This window comes from Sapajus apella, unplaced genomic scaffold (genome assembly GCF_009761245.1).
Source record: "Sapajus apella isolate SASKATOON/1434 unplaced genomic scaffold, GSC_monkey_1.0 scaffold3, whole genome shotgun sequence".
Classification (NCBI taxonomy): Eukaryota; Metazoa; Chordata; class Mammalia; order Primates; family Cebidae; genus Sapajus; species Sapajus apella.
The window spans coordinates 24,580,267-24,599,711 of record NW_022436943.1 but is presented as its reverse complement, the minus strand read 5'-3'; the positions used below and the strand labels follow the sequence as shown (position 1 = coordinate 24,599,711).

The 19,445-nt window shown below is 39.5% G+C and overlaps 1 protein-coding gene across 5 annotated transcripts in view; it reads right to left on the bottom strand.

The window, feature by feature from the left end:
- The window catches only part of JPH1 (junctophilin 1), a 78,592-nt gene that overhangs the window by 9,139 nt on the left and 50,008 nt on the right, over window positions 1–19,445 (bottom strand). For all 5 annotated transcript variants that reach the window (XM_032250987.1, XM_032250997.1, XM_032251007.1 and 2 more), the window contains exons 3-4: window positions 10,741–10,859; window positions 618–1,264 (exon numbers count right to left, since the gene is read on the bottom strand). In XM_032250987.1, coding sequence (XP_032106878.1) covers window positions 618–1,264; window positions 10,741–10,859 — 766 coding nt within the window. The remainder of the gene's footprint in view (window positions 1–617; window positions 1,265–10,740; window positions 10,860–19,445) is intronic.

The following is a 19,445-nucleotide window of genomic DNA, read 5'->3' as shown; positions in this document are numbered from 1 at the left end:
GAGTTCTTGCACATTGAAGACAGAAGACCAAATAAATTCTCTTGAACTGTTGGAAATTTTTAGTTCTCTTTTGGGAAAGAAAAATGTTCGAGCTGCGAAGCCTGGCTAATGAAAATCTAAACTAGACATGTATGAGAAGAATTCACAAAGGCTAGAGGAGACTTTCTTTTGTGTAAAGATGCTAACCGCTGTGGGGAAAACAGGAGGGCTAAGAACTTGGTGGCACCCTTTTCCTAGAGTTCTGAGAGTGGCTGGCTCTTGGCAGGCGTCACGATTCCTTTCCAGCAATCAGAGAGCAAGCTACCAGGAAGCTCACCAAGACACACTGTTAAAGCCTTGCTAAAATGTGCTAAGATGCTGTGCTAAGCTGGTCAGGTCTTACCTACCTGAATTACATCTATAGTGGGGCTGAGTGAACACAGGGGTGGTGGGGGGAATTTCTGCCTAGAGAGCTCTTTGCTGTCTCAAGCTACAAATGTGTTATGTGCTGCTCTAAACAACCCTGTGCTCCTAGAACCTTGGTTAGCTTGGCTGTGATCAGGATGCACAGTGACCTCACATAGCTCGCTGAAAGAACCAAAGGGAAGACAGAGAAAAACAGTATTTGCAGGACTTACTGAATTGGCTTCTTTTTCCAAAGCAGGACATGAATCATTGCTTGCTGGATTCTTTGGTATAGCAAGTTCAGACTTCTTAGCTTTTGGCTCAGCTTTGCTTTCTTTGGCAACTGGTTTTGTCACAGATTTGGAGGGACTCCACTTGTTAGCGGATGGCTTGTGCACCAGTGCTGAGGAAGACTGGCTGGATCCATCGCCATCCTCCACGTCTACTGGAGGGTGCTGGGGGGCGTTCAGCTTCACGTAGTAGCCGTGATACTGAGAATGCAGCTCCCCATTACTGGGGTTAGGGATGTGGTGGCGGCCAGAGTACTTGGACTGGGGCATAGCCACTCCTGCCTCCTTCGTGGGAGCCTTTGACATCAAGGGCTTATTGACAATGGCCATCACCTGCTCATCAGCCACACTCCTTTTGTCTTGGTTGAGTCTTGCCCCTGAGCTGGGGTTTTGCTTCTTCACGGCCTTTGGGGAGGAAGTGGGAGAGTGGCTGTGCATGGGACTTGTCTCAGGAGATCTTGGGGGTGTCGTGCCTTTGCGATAAAAATGAGGAGATTCCTTTGGTGTAGGTGGCTTTTCTGGTACCTTTTCTTCTGGATTTTCTTTAGCATCTACACCTTCCTGAAATCTCTGTTTGACGTAATCAGGGCCTGCCAAAAAAATTAAAAAAGAGAAAGGTGGTGATAAGAAGTACAAAGGTCTGTACTTTGTATATATTTTGCTAAATCAGATTAACCTTTTCTATTTTAAAAAAGATATATTCATAAGTCTTTGACTAAGTACACATTTCATTTTCTAGGGGAAAAGTTTATTTATTATGGAAAGGCTGCTTTTAAGATAATACAGAATATAGACAGTTCTGGCTTCCCTAATAATTACATTCTTTCTGCCTCCTTGCAGAATACAGAGGCAAAATTCATGTTGATGGAACACTGGTCGCAATATCATAATTAATCTGCTTATTCAAATTATGTGGTATAACTAAGACATAGGAAGTATATACTTGTATAAGGAAATAAGCTGACTACTATATGTGTATGAAAATTTAAAAAAGTACACTGCAAGGGGAGAACCTGTAGATAACATTTTTAATGATCTGTCATCAAACACTCGTTAAAACTTTCCAGTTTGAAACAGCTTCTGAGGCTTAGGTTGCACTACACAAAGTCACTTCCATGTAGCCATTCACAGCTATGGAAAACATGGATTTGCACAAGCCGTGTTTTGTAGGTATCAAAGTCTAGACAAGGCAGTTGTCTGGTACTATAGCTTCAGGATTTTTTTTCCCTTTTTCTTATATACCTCAGGATTATTTATAAAAATCATGTTATTTTTTTATAAATGGGAACAAATTTTCATTAAAAAAGTAGTTATTCTTCTAAGAGAGGAGGAAAAAAATGAAAAAATAAAAACAGCAAAAAAAAGTATCCCTGCTGCATTGGGATTTTATGGGGAGTGGGCTGTAAAGAAACAGGATGTGTGCCACAAGATGTCCAGGCCCTGGGAACTCAAGGAGGCCTGTGGTCCAGAAAAGGGTGGCTCTGGGGCTGCAACAGAAGCCTCAGACTTCTAGGGCCTTCAGCTCTCAGCAAGTCATGTGCGTACTTTGGCTACCACTCCACCCATCTGCCACTTTTCTCCTCGTAAGGTGAGGTCAAGGTCACATGCAACGCAGTTGGCCCTCTTCCTTGCAAATGGGCAGAAGGTGACAATAAACTCTGGAGTATACATGGAAGACACTGTTCCCACCGACATGCTTATAGAGAGCTGACAGGCTCTTGTCAATTCCACAGCACTGCATCTGTTCATTTTCCTTCCTGCCTTCCACCTTCAACCCCAGACAAACTCACTAAAAGATTTACACAGGGGCGGAACACCAATTATCCTTAATTATGAAAATACATACTGCATACTTATACTTTCAATTGCTGTTTTTTTTATGGTGGTCTGAGTAATAAGTTATTGTAATAAGACTGCTATTTAATTATACAAAGAATTTTCCAAAATGTAAAGCCTCACCAAAATCTTAGGGAGTAGGTGTTATTATCCCTATTTTACTGAAATGGAAACAGCTATAGCAGCTGAGAAATTAAAAAAATCACATAGCTCCCATGTCTGTTTTAAGAAAAAACATGATGCAACACATAATATTTTAAAGCCAGCAACAAGAATTCCTGAGCACCCACCATTGCAAGTTATACTCAGGGCACAAAACATAATAGTATTATCACAGTTTCCACCTTCTAGAAGATACATCCACTCCTTGGGATTCAAGGTTCCCAAATCTGTCAAGATCGCACATCGACAATTGAGACTTGCTTTCTAAACTGGGTAAGCGCTCCCTTTATGTAATTGACAATTTTCTTTGAATTCCTCCATCCAAAATGGCAGTGTGAATTCTCAGGCCAGTGAAAGGTATCTCGAATGACGAAAAGGGGCAACTGCAAGCATTCAAAAGGTGATGTCCTTCTGTTTCTGAATTCTTTCTTGGTGCTGTGTGTATGGACATAGCACCTAGAGGAAGCAGAGCAGCATGAGCACAAAAAAGTGGTGTTTTCTATTAGCCAAACTATCCCTGCTCTTTAAAACTCATCAGGTCATTGACACTGGTTTGTCATGGAGAGGCACCTTGTGATCAACTGCTGATGTATTTTAACAAAGTCCCTCTTCTTCTGTGATAAAGTATATTCTCTAATACATCTCGATGCAGTGTGATGCTTACATACTTTTCCCTCACTTCTCCACCCAAAATTTCACTACAGTTGGTTTTCTTTGTGTTTTACTGATATTTGACTTCATAGCATTACTAAAATACCCATCTAGGTATGGTAGTGAATGTACTGTGCAAAGATAATTAAAATAGTCAAGTGTCTTGGAGACAATGGACTTTTAAGTCACTTCATGCTGAACCAATTACACGAAATACAAAGTACTTTTAACATCTTCGATCTAAGAGATAAATGCAAGTTATTTTTGCAAAGAAAAATTGACAATATCTGTTATTAAGGCACATTAAAAGCTAATGTTTAACTTAAATATACAGAAAAGAGTGAAAAAATAGATTCTGGCGAACATTATTTATTATACATTCCCAAAGTTGGGGGGAAAAGATAGAGTCACTGTGCCCTGAGAAATGAAGCTGTCACAAACCCCATGTGTTTCATTTCAAAGATGTGAGACCATTAAAGCATAGCTTACAAATTTAGGATTTAAATATTTGTGATGGCCTCATCACAAAAAAAAGTCATTTGTTTGAGGTGATAAATAGGTTAATTAGCTTTATTTAATCATTCCATATTGTATTAAGAAATTGTAACATCACTTTGTACGTCACAAATACATACAACTATGACTTATCAATATATACATTAAAAACATTAAGATGTATCCTAGTGACCGTCAGTACCACCTGCCTTTACAGCAAAAAGTAGATTAGAAGCAGAAATGGGAGCTGCTTTGACAGATTCTAACAAAAGTGACAGCTATCAGCAAAGGATTTGACTGAGGAAGCATTAACAGCTACAAGAAGCCATTTATTTGGCAGAAACTCAGGCAATTAGATAATGGTAGCTCCCCCAAAATTAATAGTAATAATTTTTAAAAGTCAGCCTTTAAAGGAATGTGCTTTAGTTATCTGAAGAAAAAGCAAAAACCTTAATACTTGAATGCAAAATTCATTTTCACATGCTTTTAATAAGTAGTGAATAGAACTCTCCCTACCTCTTAACTTATACTGCCTATGGATAGGTCAAGGTGAGAATGATTTGGCCACTGGAAGAATTTATATTAATGAACTTATGAAGCTAAATTTTGGATTCCATTGAAAGTACTTCTTGTGATATTTATGAACTCTCAAATACCAGTCTAATCACTTCTTTAACCTTTAGAAATCTGATGTGTCACCTCTTTGGACACTGTTTTCTTATCTTAAATGTATTAAGAAAGACACGTCTTAGATGATTGTCATGCCCACTCTGCTAAATTTAGGTATACTCACTCTAATTGATCTATAGGGCTTCTGATGATATTCAAAATATGTTGAGATCAAATAATTTACTAGAATGGTAGAAGTACATTTTAGCGTCAACTTTCACATTTAAAAAATTTCTAGCTTTATTATTCATTCTAAAAATGTCTGGGTAAGAGAAAAAATGCACTCCCAGGCAGAGTCACCTATGCTTGCTGCCTGTCAGAGCATCGAGGTGCTATGCCCAGAGATCTTAATAAGTATAAATTGAAGCCTAGAAATATTTATGTTTAACAAATGATCCAAGTGATTCTAACGCACTGGGTTATAGGCATTTGACAGCATGCAAGAAATATGTTGAGTGGAGGTGGACATAGCACCGCCTTACATGACTATATCCCGTTGGAAATGGTTCCAATGTGTTGCAGTCATGGAAGGCCTAGCCAACTAAATGAGGATATACGGTTAGATTTTCCAGAGGAAGATTAAATGCTTTTAAAACAAGACATTTAATATAATGCAGAAGACAGAAGTTTTTCCTGGACTATTTTCTCTTGGAAGGCACATGTTGTGCCTGCTACTTGTTCTGTGTAGTAAATGTGTGTGTCAGCATTGCAAAGCCAGCAACATAAAGTTGATGAGATGCAGCAGTTCATTAAAAAGACTAGTCAGAATACTGCCAGGGAGGGAAATTATGACAAATGTTGCTAGTTGTTGCAGTCAGCATTTTCATCTGTTTTTATAGACAGTATATATGAATCCCAAAGGATTTTTTCCCCCTAGAGACTCACTGGGAGGAAGTCAGATACAGGTCACCTGCTCACAGATATGGCTGCCACACAATATGAAAAAAGAAACAACATTCAGCTTGTTATCCACCAACACTCAAAGGTTACTTGTTACAGTTGGCACGAAGGCTCAGAACAGATATGGCAGATGGTGGCAGCAGGGTATCCAGCTAATTCTTTGGAGGTGAGCCTTGGTGGGCTGGCTCGGGCAGGAGCACCATAAAGACTTCCCAAAACAAATGTCTATGAGGGCAGCATCAATATCAAATGCTTTGTAGCAACAAGAGTAGTCATTAAGTAGAAATTAGGCATTTTCTATGGAGACTTGACAATCAATGAAAAGAGGACCAGACTGAAAGAGTCTAAAAAGATTGTGTAACTGGTAACAGGGTCACTTGTGTTCAGTATGGGAAGAATGCTCTTTTCCTATAGAACTTCACAGTCCCATCTATAACAATCCTGCAGTTCTGTGACCACAGCCATAGTGCTCTAGTCTGCAAACTACGGGACATCCTTTCCAGTACCTTGCACTTGGCTGGCACTCAATACCCATTTGTGAAACTGAATGTACCGGCATGCATACGTGGTATGAGTAACCAGCAAACTCATGAATTATTAATTTCATGTCAACTAGTGGATTATTCAGTTTCCCTTTTTAATGAAAAAGTTTATTCAGAATTTTGGGTTTGGAAGGTGAGCATAGAAGTCATCTATTCCAGGATGCTTCCCTTTTCTTAACCACATCTATGACATATTAATGATAGGCCTAGACAATTATGTAATGAAGATACGCTTTGATTTCTAAAGTCTTCTAATTCATATCAGAAATGCAAACTTAGTTAACACTGGTCCATAATAAGCTATGCTAAATACTTCACTCTAAATAATCGATACACTGTGTGTATAAGCACATTTACACTTAAACATGGGAAGACAAAGCTTGTTGGCGATGCTACCCAGAGAAGCAGGCTGGCTCTCTCCCAAGAGGGCTCCAAGTACTAAATTCACCACATTCCAGTGCAGTGTTTTAATTTCTTTAAATAACGCTCAGCCCCTGCCCCCATCAATAAATATAAAAATTTTATATGCTACTTAATATCACTTGAAATTAAAAACAAAATGAATATCTCCATCAAAAGAAATTAAAAATTTATTTTTCTTTTGAGACAGAGTCTTGCTCTGTGGTCCAGGCTGGAGTGCAGTGGCACCATCCTGGCTCACTGCAACCTCCGCCTTCCGGGTTCAAGTGATTCTCATGCCTCAGCCTCTCAAGTAGCTGGGATTACAGGCATGTACCACCATGCCCAGCTAATTTTTGTATTTTTAGTAGAGATAGAGTTTTGCCATGTTGGCCATGCTGGTCGTAAACTCCTGGCCTCACATGATCTGCCTGCGTTGGCCTCCCAAAGTGCTGGGATTATAGGCATGAGCCACCACACCCGGCCTAAAAAGAAACTGAAACAGTAGGAGAAAGAGCCACAAATCTAGTCTCCTGATCTTCCTCCAGTGCCCCTGTCCCTCCTGCTTCCTCAGTGGTCACCCTCTAAAGCAAGCTTGTGCAACCCATGACCCAACACAAATTTGTAAACTTTTCTCAAAACATTGTTTTTTTTGTGATTTTGTTTTAGTTCATCAGCTATCATTAGTGTTAGTGTATTTTATGTGTGGCCCAAGACAATTCTTCTTCCAGTGTGGCCCAGGGAAGCCAAAAGATTGGACACCCCTGATCTAAAGGCTATGTCAGCTTTGCTGGCGTAGAAACCTGATTTTACCAGCATTTTGAAGCAGAGCCATCCCTTGGGGCAGACCCATGTTACCAAAGCTCATAAGACTGATGTACAATCCTAGAAGGCCAATTCACTAGTCTACAACAAGCAATGTAAATGTCACATAGGTCAAGGGACTCATGCTGATACCACCAGTACATGCTCTCTCTGTTGGCAGACCTCCATGGAAAGCTCAACCAAAATTAGAAAGTTACTGGTGAACATGGAATCAGAAAAAGAAGCATGAGCTGAATCAAATATCTAATGGCATCAAGCTGGGCTAGCCTGATGCATCCATTTCCTGAGTCAGGATGATCTTGCCAGTAAAGCCGTATGCCGCTGGGCTGGCCTGGTTCCCCGCATCCTTCCCCATAATAGAAATGTCCTTGCCAACGTGAGAGCAATCCTCCAAGGTTCTGGCTCAGGCTTCTCCTCCTCTGGACAGTGTTGGGATGAACACTGCCAATTTTTGCCTCTGTGACTCTCTTTTTTTCTATACTTCCTTGGTATATAAAAATTGGTGACCAATTTTTCCTTAGATGTTTTAATAACCCAATCAGGTTACAAGGAAATCTTGTGGTTCTTAAAGCATCTTATTACTTAGGATCACCTGATCTACCTCTATGCAGTTTCAGGGACTCATTTTCAAGTTGAACTCTCAGAGGGCAATCTTCTAGGTTCTTGGGGGATGACTCACTGTGTCAATCCCACTAACGGCAATTTAGGTTTCTGTGTATGTACACAATTACTTATATATATATTTACAAATATCCATTTGTATGCTTTTTGTTTATTAGAGCTTACCCCTTTGAAGGAGAAAGCTATGTCACATGGCTATGTTTTTTTTCTTTAATGACTAAAGTTATTCTTTAATTAAAAAAAATAATTTGATTAATCTACATATAATTTATTAGCAACCTGTTTTTTTTCATTTTTCACTTTTATAATCAAGAGGCTATGTTTTTTCCTTAGTTTCTAACTGAATTATAGAACGATACAGTTTTAAACTAGAAAATGTAAGCTTAAGATGGAAAATATCTGAAAATACTGCCAACTCCTGAAAATAGGTAATTTGCCATGGAAGTGTTCAACATGTAAGCTATGACAGGCATCCTTTATTCTAGGGTTAACAACTTCTACACACGAACACTGCATTCCAAACAATGGAGACTTTTATATCTGAGATATGTAAATTAGATGGCCAGCCTATTTTAGAAGTACTTGAAAGCCCTTTTTGAAAATGTCTATCTGATTTGCTCACCCTGTACATGCACAGTGGAGAGCATGAGTTATGCTCCCTTGAGAAGATCAATAATATCCGCGACAGAAAAGGCTTTCTATACCGTTGCTGAAGGAAGTGCTGGCTATGGGTCAAAGAGGACTGCAGCCTCCACCCCCAAGCTCTGGTCTCAAATAGACCTGCTGTCATCCATGCTACTGTGACGTATTCATTATTGATGGACAACTTGCTTATATGAAACTGTTTTAGCTAAGAAAAGGGTGGAATTACATTTTCCCACAATATTTTTTTCCCTTCAAGTGCTTTATACCAGAAAAGGCTTTTAAAACCATTCAGTCTGAGAAACTGAGATGATCTTTTGTATCATTTTATCTTGGTAATACCTAATAGAAATCTAAAGGGACCCCATTCCCCAAAAGAATTAACAGAACTGCGAAATTACCATCTGCAGACAATAGTGAGTTTGTTTTCTTTCAAAGTTGCTCCAGCCCAGTGTCTCCTGATCAGTCAGGTTCTTTGCAATGGCTGCACTGCTAGGGAGGAGAGAACAAACTCTCCTGGGTGGCTGTACTCTTTCCCCGACTCTCATGCCCTGGAATAGCTAATTTGCTAATGTACTTAGGTATCAGGGAAGTATGAGTTCATTTCACACCAGAAGAGCGTTTATTCCTACCAGAGGTCACTGCAAAAAATGCATATATATATTAAATGATTTAAATCGCAACCAGAGGTTTAAAAGAGATGCATGTGAAAGAAAACACCCTTCTCAGTGGTTGCTTTGGACTTGAACTCTTAAGAGAAGTCACTCTGTGACGATGATACCTATCATTCAACAACCATTCTGGGTCCCTCCCCAGCCTTTCCCTTGTAAAAACTGAATCTTCTTTGCCTGGCCTTTTACTGTGTTCTTTCTTTGCAGGAACCTCCTGCCCCCATTCTCCAGGTCATTTCTCATTGCTCCATCCTCGATTATACCCAAGTTTCTAGCTTTCCTATGAATCTTGCCATTTCGTTCACTTTGACTTAGTTGTTTGTTAGGACTCAGTGATACCCTGTGGGTTCCAATAGTGTATACCCCTTACCAGAACCAAATACGTTTCAAACAGCTACCTCATGCAGGGTGCTGGGCTAGGGACAGGATGCTAGTTATACAGCTTGATTTAATAAAAACCAATGTGGAAAAATTCTTTACCAAGAAATGTAACTTTTGAAAGAAATTGAGAACATTTATTTTGGTTTCTTTACCTAGAAGTCTGTTGATGCCTCAAACGATCATTAGAAAGATGTTCTTTAGAAAGCAATGGAGAATATATATAAAAAGGTGAATACTGCCTTTTTGAAATTCAAAACAAACACACTAGTATATTATAGAAAGGGGTGAAGAGAGCCTACTAGGAAACTACTAGAAGGTGAATTAAGTATTTAAACCTATTGTAAATATTTGTTGATGGCTATTTTGTAACATCTGAGAGGCAGATAACCAAGATCAATTTTTTTTGAGGTTGTCACTTTTATTTTTTCCATCATGACATGCATTTTCCTCTTAATCTGTGCAGATTAATCTCTTTAAGTGGTATGCTGCTTTACTTCCTAACTACACTCCTTTGAACTTTAGTTCAGATACGTTAAAAAAAAATAATCACGGTACTGACTGTCTCTTCCCTGACTGCTAAAAGTGCCTCTGCATTTGGGGGTATTTGTTACAGAATCTGTGGCTGTCACTAACACAATTTCTTAGAATCAGATACTTCTTTTAGATTCTTGTCTAGTTTATTGCTATCAGCTCAAATTTTGTTGGTCATATGTAGGGGGGAGGAAGGGCGATACCCTGGGGAATAACCCATCTCCAGGGCTAACGCTCAGACTTTGGCTGATATTTATTACTACAGTTGAACATTCCTAATCCAAAAATCTGAAATGCTCTAGAATCCAAAATGTTTTGGGCACCGACATGATGCCACAAGTGGAAAATTCCACATGTGACCAATGGTCACAGTCAAAACGCAGTCAAAACTTTGTTCTATGTGTAAAACTATTAAGAATATTGTGTAAAATTACCTCTGGGCTGTGCATGTGTCTATGAAACATAAATGAATTTTGTGTTTCAACTTGTGTCCCTGCCTCAAGAGATCTCATTATGTATATGCAAATATATCGAAATCTCAACAAATCTGAAATCTGAAACACTTCTGGTCCCAAGCATTTCAGATGAAGGATCCTCAAGCACACACACCCCTGCTTGTTTTGCATAATAGTATTGCTGGGGTTCAGGAAGCACAGACTCTTACAAATTGAAAGGAAAAGGAAAGAAAAGCAAACCAAAGCCAGTGCTCCTGCCTCGTCTGTCAAAGGAGCACTGTTTTACCTGGTTGGTAGAAATCAGGCGACAGCTCCCTGGCCACAGCTCTCGCGATGTCGCACTCCTGGCGAGCGGCCAGCGCGGCCTGGTCGGCAGCGTCGGCCTTTGCTCTGGCATGTGCAGTCCTACGTGGGGCACAAAAGGACAAGTCAGCACAGGTGACCCCTTGTTATAATACTTACACAGAGACAAGCAAATTGTAATCTGGGAAAAGAAATGTTAATTATGATTATGGCCCGATACGCACAAGAGGAAAAAATTTAGAGTCCTATTGCTGTGAGAGTTCAGTGAAGGTGACGCAGATGAAACTAAACTACCCATGAATTGCCTCAACCCTCCTCTCAAGGGAAATGAAAAGTAAGAGCAGGGTCTGTGTAGCTTGATGCTAAGTGTGGTTTTCAAAAATTACTGGATCAAATTTCCTGTTGACTTTGGTTGGCATTCCTCCCCACCCCTAAAATTATGGAAAGTAGAATTAGGACATAGGAATTAATACAGTGTTTATCTATGGTACAATCAGTATAAGAATTTGACTAAGAAAGGTGTGCCCGCTGGCATGTTGGTGAAGCGGCTCTTTGAAGAAGAAAATTAGCGAAATGGTGATTGGTAGTGTTTACTCATATCCATGGTGTAAATGCTCTCACCATGGCCAATTTCAGGTTACCAGCATGATGCGTTGGACATGTAGCAGGGAGGAGGTGTGCACTATGGGCTTTCACCAGCAGGAGCAAACCACAGGGCCCGCTCTAAGAATGTGCTCAGAAGGGTTCCCGAGAAGTCCATTTAGCTGACGTTTAGGCATGTTTCTTGTAGGAACAAAAAAGGAGACTGTGAGGCAGAGCTGGCAAGGATGAAATGGATCTTTCAGTCTTCCATCGCCTCCCTGGCCTGTCCTCACTCACAGAAACCTCTCATCTTTCTGGAGGACTAGGGTTACGGAAGAGGTGACAGGAAAAAGAATAGGGCTTCCTATGGCTGGACCGGGGAACGATGTCTACCAGCTCCAGAGAGGGTTGAAGGGAAGAAAACAAACTGGTTTGTCTGCTCTGCAAGGGGGAAGGCCTTGTCCCTTTAGATGGAGACAGAATTTGTGATAATCTTTAGATGATTATGGGTACCTGTTTCTCATGATTTTGCAAAGTTTCTGTTGTATTTTATTAGCTCTAGGCAGGGCTACAGATAACTAGCAGTGAAAGCTTAATGGAAGTCTGAGAAAGTGCTTACACTTATGTCAAAGACAGCAGGAGAGAGGAGGAGTTGGGGAAAGGCATGGGCTTTGGATGCTCTTTAGGGAGAACACACAGGCAGCAGCTGGAGGAGGCCAGCAGGTGGAACTCCTGGGACCACACTGCAGGGGAAAACATGCTGGGGAGCGGGCCTGGTCTGAGATAAGGGGGGCAACTGGTAGGAGGTCCGTTTTTCATATTACTCTTTTTAATAACCTCTTCTCATCCTGTGCTCTCATGGGGCCTCTTTCATTCCTATTTAGGCTCTAAGCAAGCCAACAGGCTTGATATACTAGAAGTAAGCTTTGTGAAGACTGGGACTTTTGATTTTTGGTCCTCTTTCATAATCCCGATGTGCAGAACACTACCCAGCACATACAATTTATTGAGGGACCACTTTATGAATAAAAGAATGAATGATGCTTCCAAAGCTGGGTAGTTCTTAGAATGAACAACAAAACTATAGAGATAGTAAAAAGATCAGGAGTTGCTGAGAGTGTGGGGTGTAGTAGGGAAGGATGAATTGGTGGAACAGAGCGAATATGTGGGGGATCTGCATATTATTATTATTATCTGCATATTATCTGCATATTATCTAATATTATTCTGCATGATACTGTAGTGGGGGATCCATGATATTACATATTTGTCAAAGTCTATAGACTGTACAACACAAACAGTGAAGGAAGCCTGATGTAAACTATGACCTTTAATACTAATGTATTAATACCAGTTCATCAGTTACATCAAATGCACCCCAAAATGCAAGATGTTAATAATAGGGGATACTGTGTATATGCATGAGGTGAGGAGAAGAGGTATATGAGAACTTTGTGGTTCCTGTTCAATTTTTCTGATAACTTAAAACTGCTCTAAAAAATAAAGTCTATTAATGAAAAGTGAGTGGATCAACTTTGAATCATCAAAACTGCTATTTCTAAACCATGGAGGATGCTTTAGATTATCTGTGTATGGGGTATCAGGAAATATGAAATGGAAACTACAGGGGAGGGACATATCCCTAAACAACTGGCTGTGGGGATAACCCCACATGGGTGCCATTGCTGATCTATGATGGGAATGCCTTAGTCCTGTGTGTTGTGCCTGAGAATCAATGGATGCCCTCTGCTAATGTTATTTCAGTTTCTCAGAATCTAATTTTTTCCCCCAAATGATTTTCCATTTTGTCTGCTATTCTTAGCTAAAGCCTAATTATGTCTAGGTATCATAATTAATGAAGCCATAGGAGTATAGCTTTGCTGCTTTATAATATAATCTCCTAGTCCTTTAATGATAAATTTACAAAACTCAAGTACAAATAACTTATTCTGATTCAATCACAACACACCACAATATAGTCAAATAAAACAGTAGTATCTTTACTACTTTTTATAATGTGCTAAATTAGAGAATAGACAAATACAGCTTAATCTTTATGCAAATATATTTTGGAAGCACAGCATCAGGGCAGCCTGCTAGTAATTAACCCTTTACTTTTTTACTTGCCGTTTCCTGTATGACCACACAGCAAAGGAGTACTGTTCTATCTATCCCAGCTCTGTGGCTCAGTACTACTGCATAGCTGGCCAGATGAGTCAAGACCACATTCAAACCTGAATCCTGAAGTCTGCTCAAGAGCTTTTAGAACTGATGACAAGATGGGAAGAACAGGAACCCACTCTGAGTTTGCTGTTTACACCAGCCTGTATGACTAAGGCCACTGGGATGTCTAGATTTTGCCCAGGAATAATCTGGACTTGCCTTTGGCTCATATTCGTGAATTCATGTGATCACATCCCAGGCTCAGTTCCAGAGTGACACAGGACCCCTGTAATCAGTCAATTGTGATTGTTCTTGCATTGGGGGGTGGAGTTCAGGTTAGGCAGTCTGGAAGAGATCAGCTGAAACAACTCAAACTGGATGCCCTGATACTGTTGCTGGTCACAGGCAAAACGTGCATACACCGAAGGGGCATACATGCCCAAAAAGCATTTCATTTATCAAAAGACTGCTAACATTTAGAAGTCTTCAGACCCTCAAGAATCTCCAAATACCATTATCACAAATACTTTCTCCCATCAAATATAGTAAAAAGTAACTGAAAAGCCACTTCTTTAAATTAAGCATCAGCTGTGGACTTTCTTTTAGGGCTATATATTTTGAACAAATAAACCAAATTTTTAACTTGTGAAGAGCCACACCTTATGGGTGAAGACACCACAACGGTGCTGGGCTGTGGAGAACTGGGCAGCTAGTTATGCTCACTGAGAAGCTATGGGACTCCCTCCTGGACATAAGCTCTGTAGAGGTCAACTGTGACCAGCTGCAACGGTACATGAGGAAATTCTGAATGCCAGGCATCACCTGTACTTAAAAACTTAATGACAAATTGTTTTCCTAACCAGCAATTGGATGAGTTAGTATCTGAGGTTTTCTTTGCTTCAGTGACTCAAATAGTGTTTCATGAGCTCTCTAGTGCGCTTAGGAGAAAATAATCTGTTTCCTTTTCTTAAATGTATAAGGCTTTAACAAAAAGCATACTCAATCATACATGGAACATGTTGAACATACTCTCCTCCTGCTGAGGTACCTGGGTCCCTGAGACATCTGTCCAAACTCCTTTCAATCTCTTACACATCTGTGGCCTCACATAGCTGATAAAGATTTTCATCTGGAATGGAGAATAATTCTGCTAAAGGTAAAGTGCTATTTCTACTTTTTATACATTCTTTTCTCAACAATAAACTGCTTCAAAGTTACGCTGATTTTGATTTTTAAAAATCTGTGACATTAAGTCTAAGTTAGTTTGCTGATCTGACTCTTAAAACTTGATAGCAGAGGCCACAACCTATTTGATTCAGGGGCTGTCCTTGTGATTTGCTTTGATGTCCAAGTATTTGAAGAAAATTATTAGAAAAATTTAAAAATAAAATCAGTTGGCACATAAAAACCCAGGTCTTGGATGATGGCAACACCATTCTTGCAGTTGCTCAAGAGAAACCTTTCAGTCCTCCTTGACACCTCCCGTTCTCTCACATATGACATCCACTGTCAGCAAATCCAGTGGGCACTACCTTCAGAGTATATTCCCCCCACCCAGCCATTTCTCGTTCTCTGGTTCACTGTCATCTCACCAGGGTTAGTGCAAAGGGAAGTGACCTCCCTACTTTGATCTTCCTCCCTGCCATTCTATTTCCTTCCAGGTGGTCTTGAAAATGGCTAATAACCAAAAATTCATTCCTGGGTTATGGCACCATGGGTAAGAAAATGCAAAAAATAGGAGCTGTTAGCCTTTCTTTTGGACTGTGACATTAGTCATTTATGAGAGACCTAGATTTGAGAAAATCAATTATCCTGTGCAGACAGTTGCAGCCCTGAAGAAGAAATCAGTCTGTTAAGCAAGGAATACTCTTGATAGAGACAAGAACCAACTGGCTTTACAGTGTCAGTTTAAAATCATAGGTATGATTTCCGAGTTACCTGCACCTAGTAAGAAATGGAGTGTTTCAATCTTGATTTGGTTCTCTGATAAGACAGACTCAGCAAGGCCAGCATAGGTACATGGAAGGCCCTGAGATGTCTGTCCCATCTTCTGACTTGCAATCTTTTATACATCTACTAACTGACGAAGCTGATAAAGACTTTGGTCTGGAACAGACAATAATTCTGCTAAAGCTCCATCCTCAGTAAACTTGATTTCGGAAGACGAGTTATGTGAACCCATCTTTACCACCTATTCATTACTGAATGTTAATTTTCTCCACAAATTCCTTTTGTTTAAAAAAGATAGGATCTGGAATAATAACTTTAAGACAGAATTCTCATGTCCTGGTTTAAAACAAGTTATATCACCAGTGAATAGTTGTCCTCTTTGCCAAGGCAGGAGTTCCTGTCTTCCTTTTCTCTAAAAGCCATATCAACTTATTTATATATAAAATGTAAACTATTGTTATTTAGTTATTTCTAAATAATATAAGATGTAAACTATTATGCCCCGTGTTAAAGTAAGGGGCATAATATCTCTAATGAAGTCTGGTATTTGATATTTCAAGGGCCCAAACTTTTGCAGAGGTGTTATGATACAGACTTTGAAAGTATTAATAGCCAGAGAGTAGGTGAGGCTATTCTGAGCCACAAGTGATTTTTGTCAATGAGATGAAAAGTTAAACCACATTACTTTATCATACAAATGCATCCACAGATTTGTAGGGAGAGGAGAGGAGCCGAGATTCACGTGAAGAATGTTCATATACCTTTTGTAAAAGGCTACGCCTTATGGGAAATCATTGTCATACTTACAAAGATCTAGGTGATACACTCCTCTTAGAGTTTGGTGCCAGGAAAATGTGGTCTCTGATGCTTAACTGCTGTGCTTCCTTCTATCATACAATATGTACAATAGGATCGATTGTTTTTCTTTCTGTCAAAGCTACCAGGAAACTTGGAATAAAACTATCTTCAACGTATGCGCATAGTAATCCTCTCTAACCACATGACTTTATTTTTATACCTCCAATATCAGGAATTCTATCATGTATATAGCTCATCATAGTGTCCTGCAAATATTTTTTGGAAAGCAGGATAAATGAAACAAAACATCCCTGAATCAATAAGCTCTTATAATACTAAGTTTTCTGAACTCTAGCCCCCTGTAGTGTGCTCATGCTCAGGGGATATATGTAATTATTTAGGCATAGCAGCATCTACTATTCAGCCTCCTTTTATAAGATTTCTTTTTATCTATCACCAGAACATTTTTTAAGCTTGGAAAATAAGTACTTATTTTTAATTAAGTACTTTATAGACTTTACTCCTTAACATTTAATCAAACTTAACAATCTTAAAGGCTATATTCTCTGGATAGGCCAGGTCAAAGCCACATTTTTAATCCTTGATTGGCATATGCCAAATAATTGGATATTCTGCTTCACTGAGCTTTATAAAACTTATCTAAGATTTACCTTCCCATGTTATGTATGCGTTGATAAAAATATGATGTAAAAATATTTAAGGGATGTTTTCTTCTAGAAATGATTTTTGGAGAAAGGTCCTTTACAATGAGGGTCATTCAAAAGTTCAAAAACATTACCATTAAACAAAATTAAAACTTCTCTTAAAACATAATCACTGCAACCCACTGAATGGGAGAAAATGTGTGCAAATCATGTATCTGATAAGGGGTTAGTATCCAGAATATATAAAGAACTCCACACTTCAACAACAAAACAACCTGATTGAAAAATGGGCAAAGGACTTGAATATCAACATTTCTGCAAAGATACACAAATGTCCAATAAGCACTTAAAAAGACACTCAGCATCATTAAACATAAAGGAATGCAAACCAAATCCACTATGAGATACTACTTCACACCCATAAGGATGGCTACTATATAACAAAAACAAAAAACAAAAAACACAGAGAATAACAAGTGTCAGCAAGGATGTGGAGAAACTGAAGACCCTGAGCACTGCCAGTGGAAGTGTAAAATGGTGCAGCTACTGTAGAAAACAGTATGGTCGTTCCTAAAAACATTAAAAGTAGAATTAGCACATAATCCGCCAATTCTACTGCTCAGTATATACTCAAAAGAACTGAAACCAGAGTCTCAAAGTGATATTTGTACACCCATGTTCATAGCAGTGTTATTTATAATAGTCCAAAGGTGGAAGCAATCCAAATGCCACTGAAAAAAATAAACAAAATGTGTTGTATGTATTCTAGATACCAACTCTATCAGAGAGATAATCTGCAAATATTTTCTACCATTCAGTGGGATGCAGTGATTATATACATACTGGAATATTAATCAGACTTAAAAAGGAAGTTCTGATACATGCTCCAACATGGATGAATCTTGAAGACATTGTGAAATAAGCCAGTCACAAAAAGAAAAATATTACATGCGGTACCTAGAGTAGTCAAATTCATGGAGACAGAAAGTGGAACAGTAACTTCCAGAGGGTTGAAGGAGGGGAGAATGGAGACTTATTATTTAATGGGTACAGGTTGTTAGTTGTGCAAGATGAAAATATTCTGAAGATTGGTTGCATGACAATGTGGGTGTACTGCTGAAATGTACACTTAAATGGTTAAGATGGTAAATTTTACGTTATACATATTTTACAACAACTAAAAATAAAAGAAAATCACCTGATGTGCTACATTATTTACAGACCATCCTATATGTCCAGAGGAAGTGAGGAGAGAAAAACCAAAGGCTGGGCTCTCTGTTGAAAAGTTGCTGCATGCAGCCCAGCCCTGGCATGCTAAGAGTCTAATGGAGGAAACAGCCGTAATGTAAAGCAATAACTGATGGGCATTTTAAGGAAAGAGGCGTCAGAACTTTGTAACACATGAGCAGGCATGTCTATTTCTCTAGCTCTTAACATAAAGCTTGGCAGAGAGGCTGTCTTCAACAAATATTAGCAGATGAATGAATAGGTAAAAAAAGAGAGAAACATAAAAGATAACCCCAAGATTTCTAACTTGGTATACAAATAGATGACCTTACTTATGGTCTGAGGGTGATGGATGACAAGTTCTGTTTTAGACAAGTAGGATTTTACATGACATCGGCATCTGTATTTAGAGATACAGGGTTGCTATGCAAATTAAAGGTCATGACTCTAAATGGAATTATGAGCTTCATGTCACAGAAGATGAATTCAATGCAAGGTGGTTGAACTCACCAAATAAGTGAGCCAAAAAAGCAAAGAACTGAGGACTGAGACAAAAGTGTCCTTGGGTGAAGGAAACAGGAAGGTAAATGGAACAGCAGTGGCATACAGGTGAAAGGGGAACTTCTAATAGAGCAGTTCTTGTTCTTGGATAAATCCTGGGCTTCTTTTAGGAGGTAAGTGGGCCAGATCTGAATTTGCCTTATCTCTGGGGCAGCTGCATGTTTCTCAGGCTGACTGGCTGATTTATGTGCAGTCACTGAAATAAGTCAGTCCTGGAGAAGGTGAAGGCTAGGGAAAGCTTGCTGAATTTGATAAGAACTTTTCAGAGAGCAGTTCTCATATGGAGGCCACCCCAGAAGCCTGACTAAAGGGAGTTGGTGAGGAAGTGGGCAGAGGAAGCTGAGGAAGCAGGTGTGGGCCACATGCTGGAGACTTTTGACCCAGAAAGGAAGGAGGAAACTTGGAAAATAACCAGAATGATTAGCTGGGTCAAGAAAAAAGACGTTTTACTCGTATTTTAAGAAAGTGAGAGCTGATCCTGTTGGGAAGTGGGAAGGATGCCCAGAGAACAGGAGAAAATGAAGCAGCTCTGAAAAGGTGGCAAATGCTGGAGTCAAGTCTTGGAGATGTAAAAGAAAGGAAACAGGAAAATATGTAAGAACAGTGAAAGGGGTGGTCCAGTGGTTTTAAGGATCCTAAAACTTGAAGGAGCCTAAGCTTGAAAAAGACCTAAGTGTCACGGGCTTTAGAACCAGGCAGATCTGGGTGCACACCCCACTTTCTCACATTTGCTGTATCATGT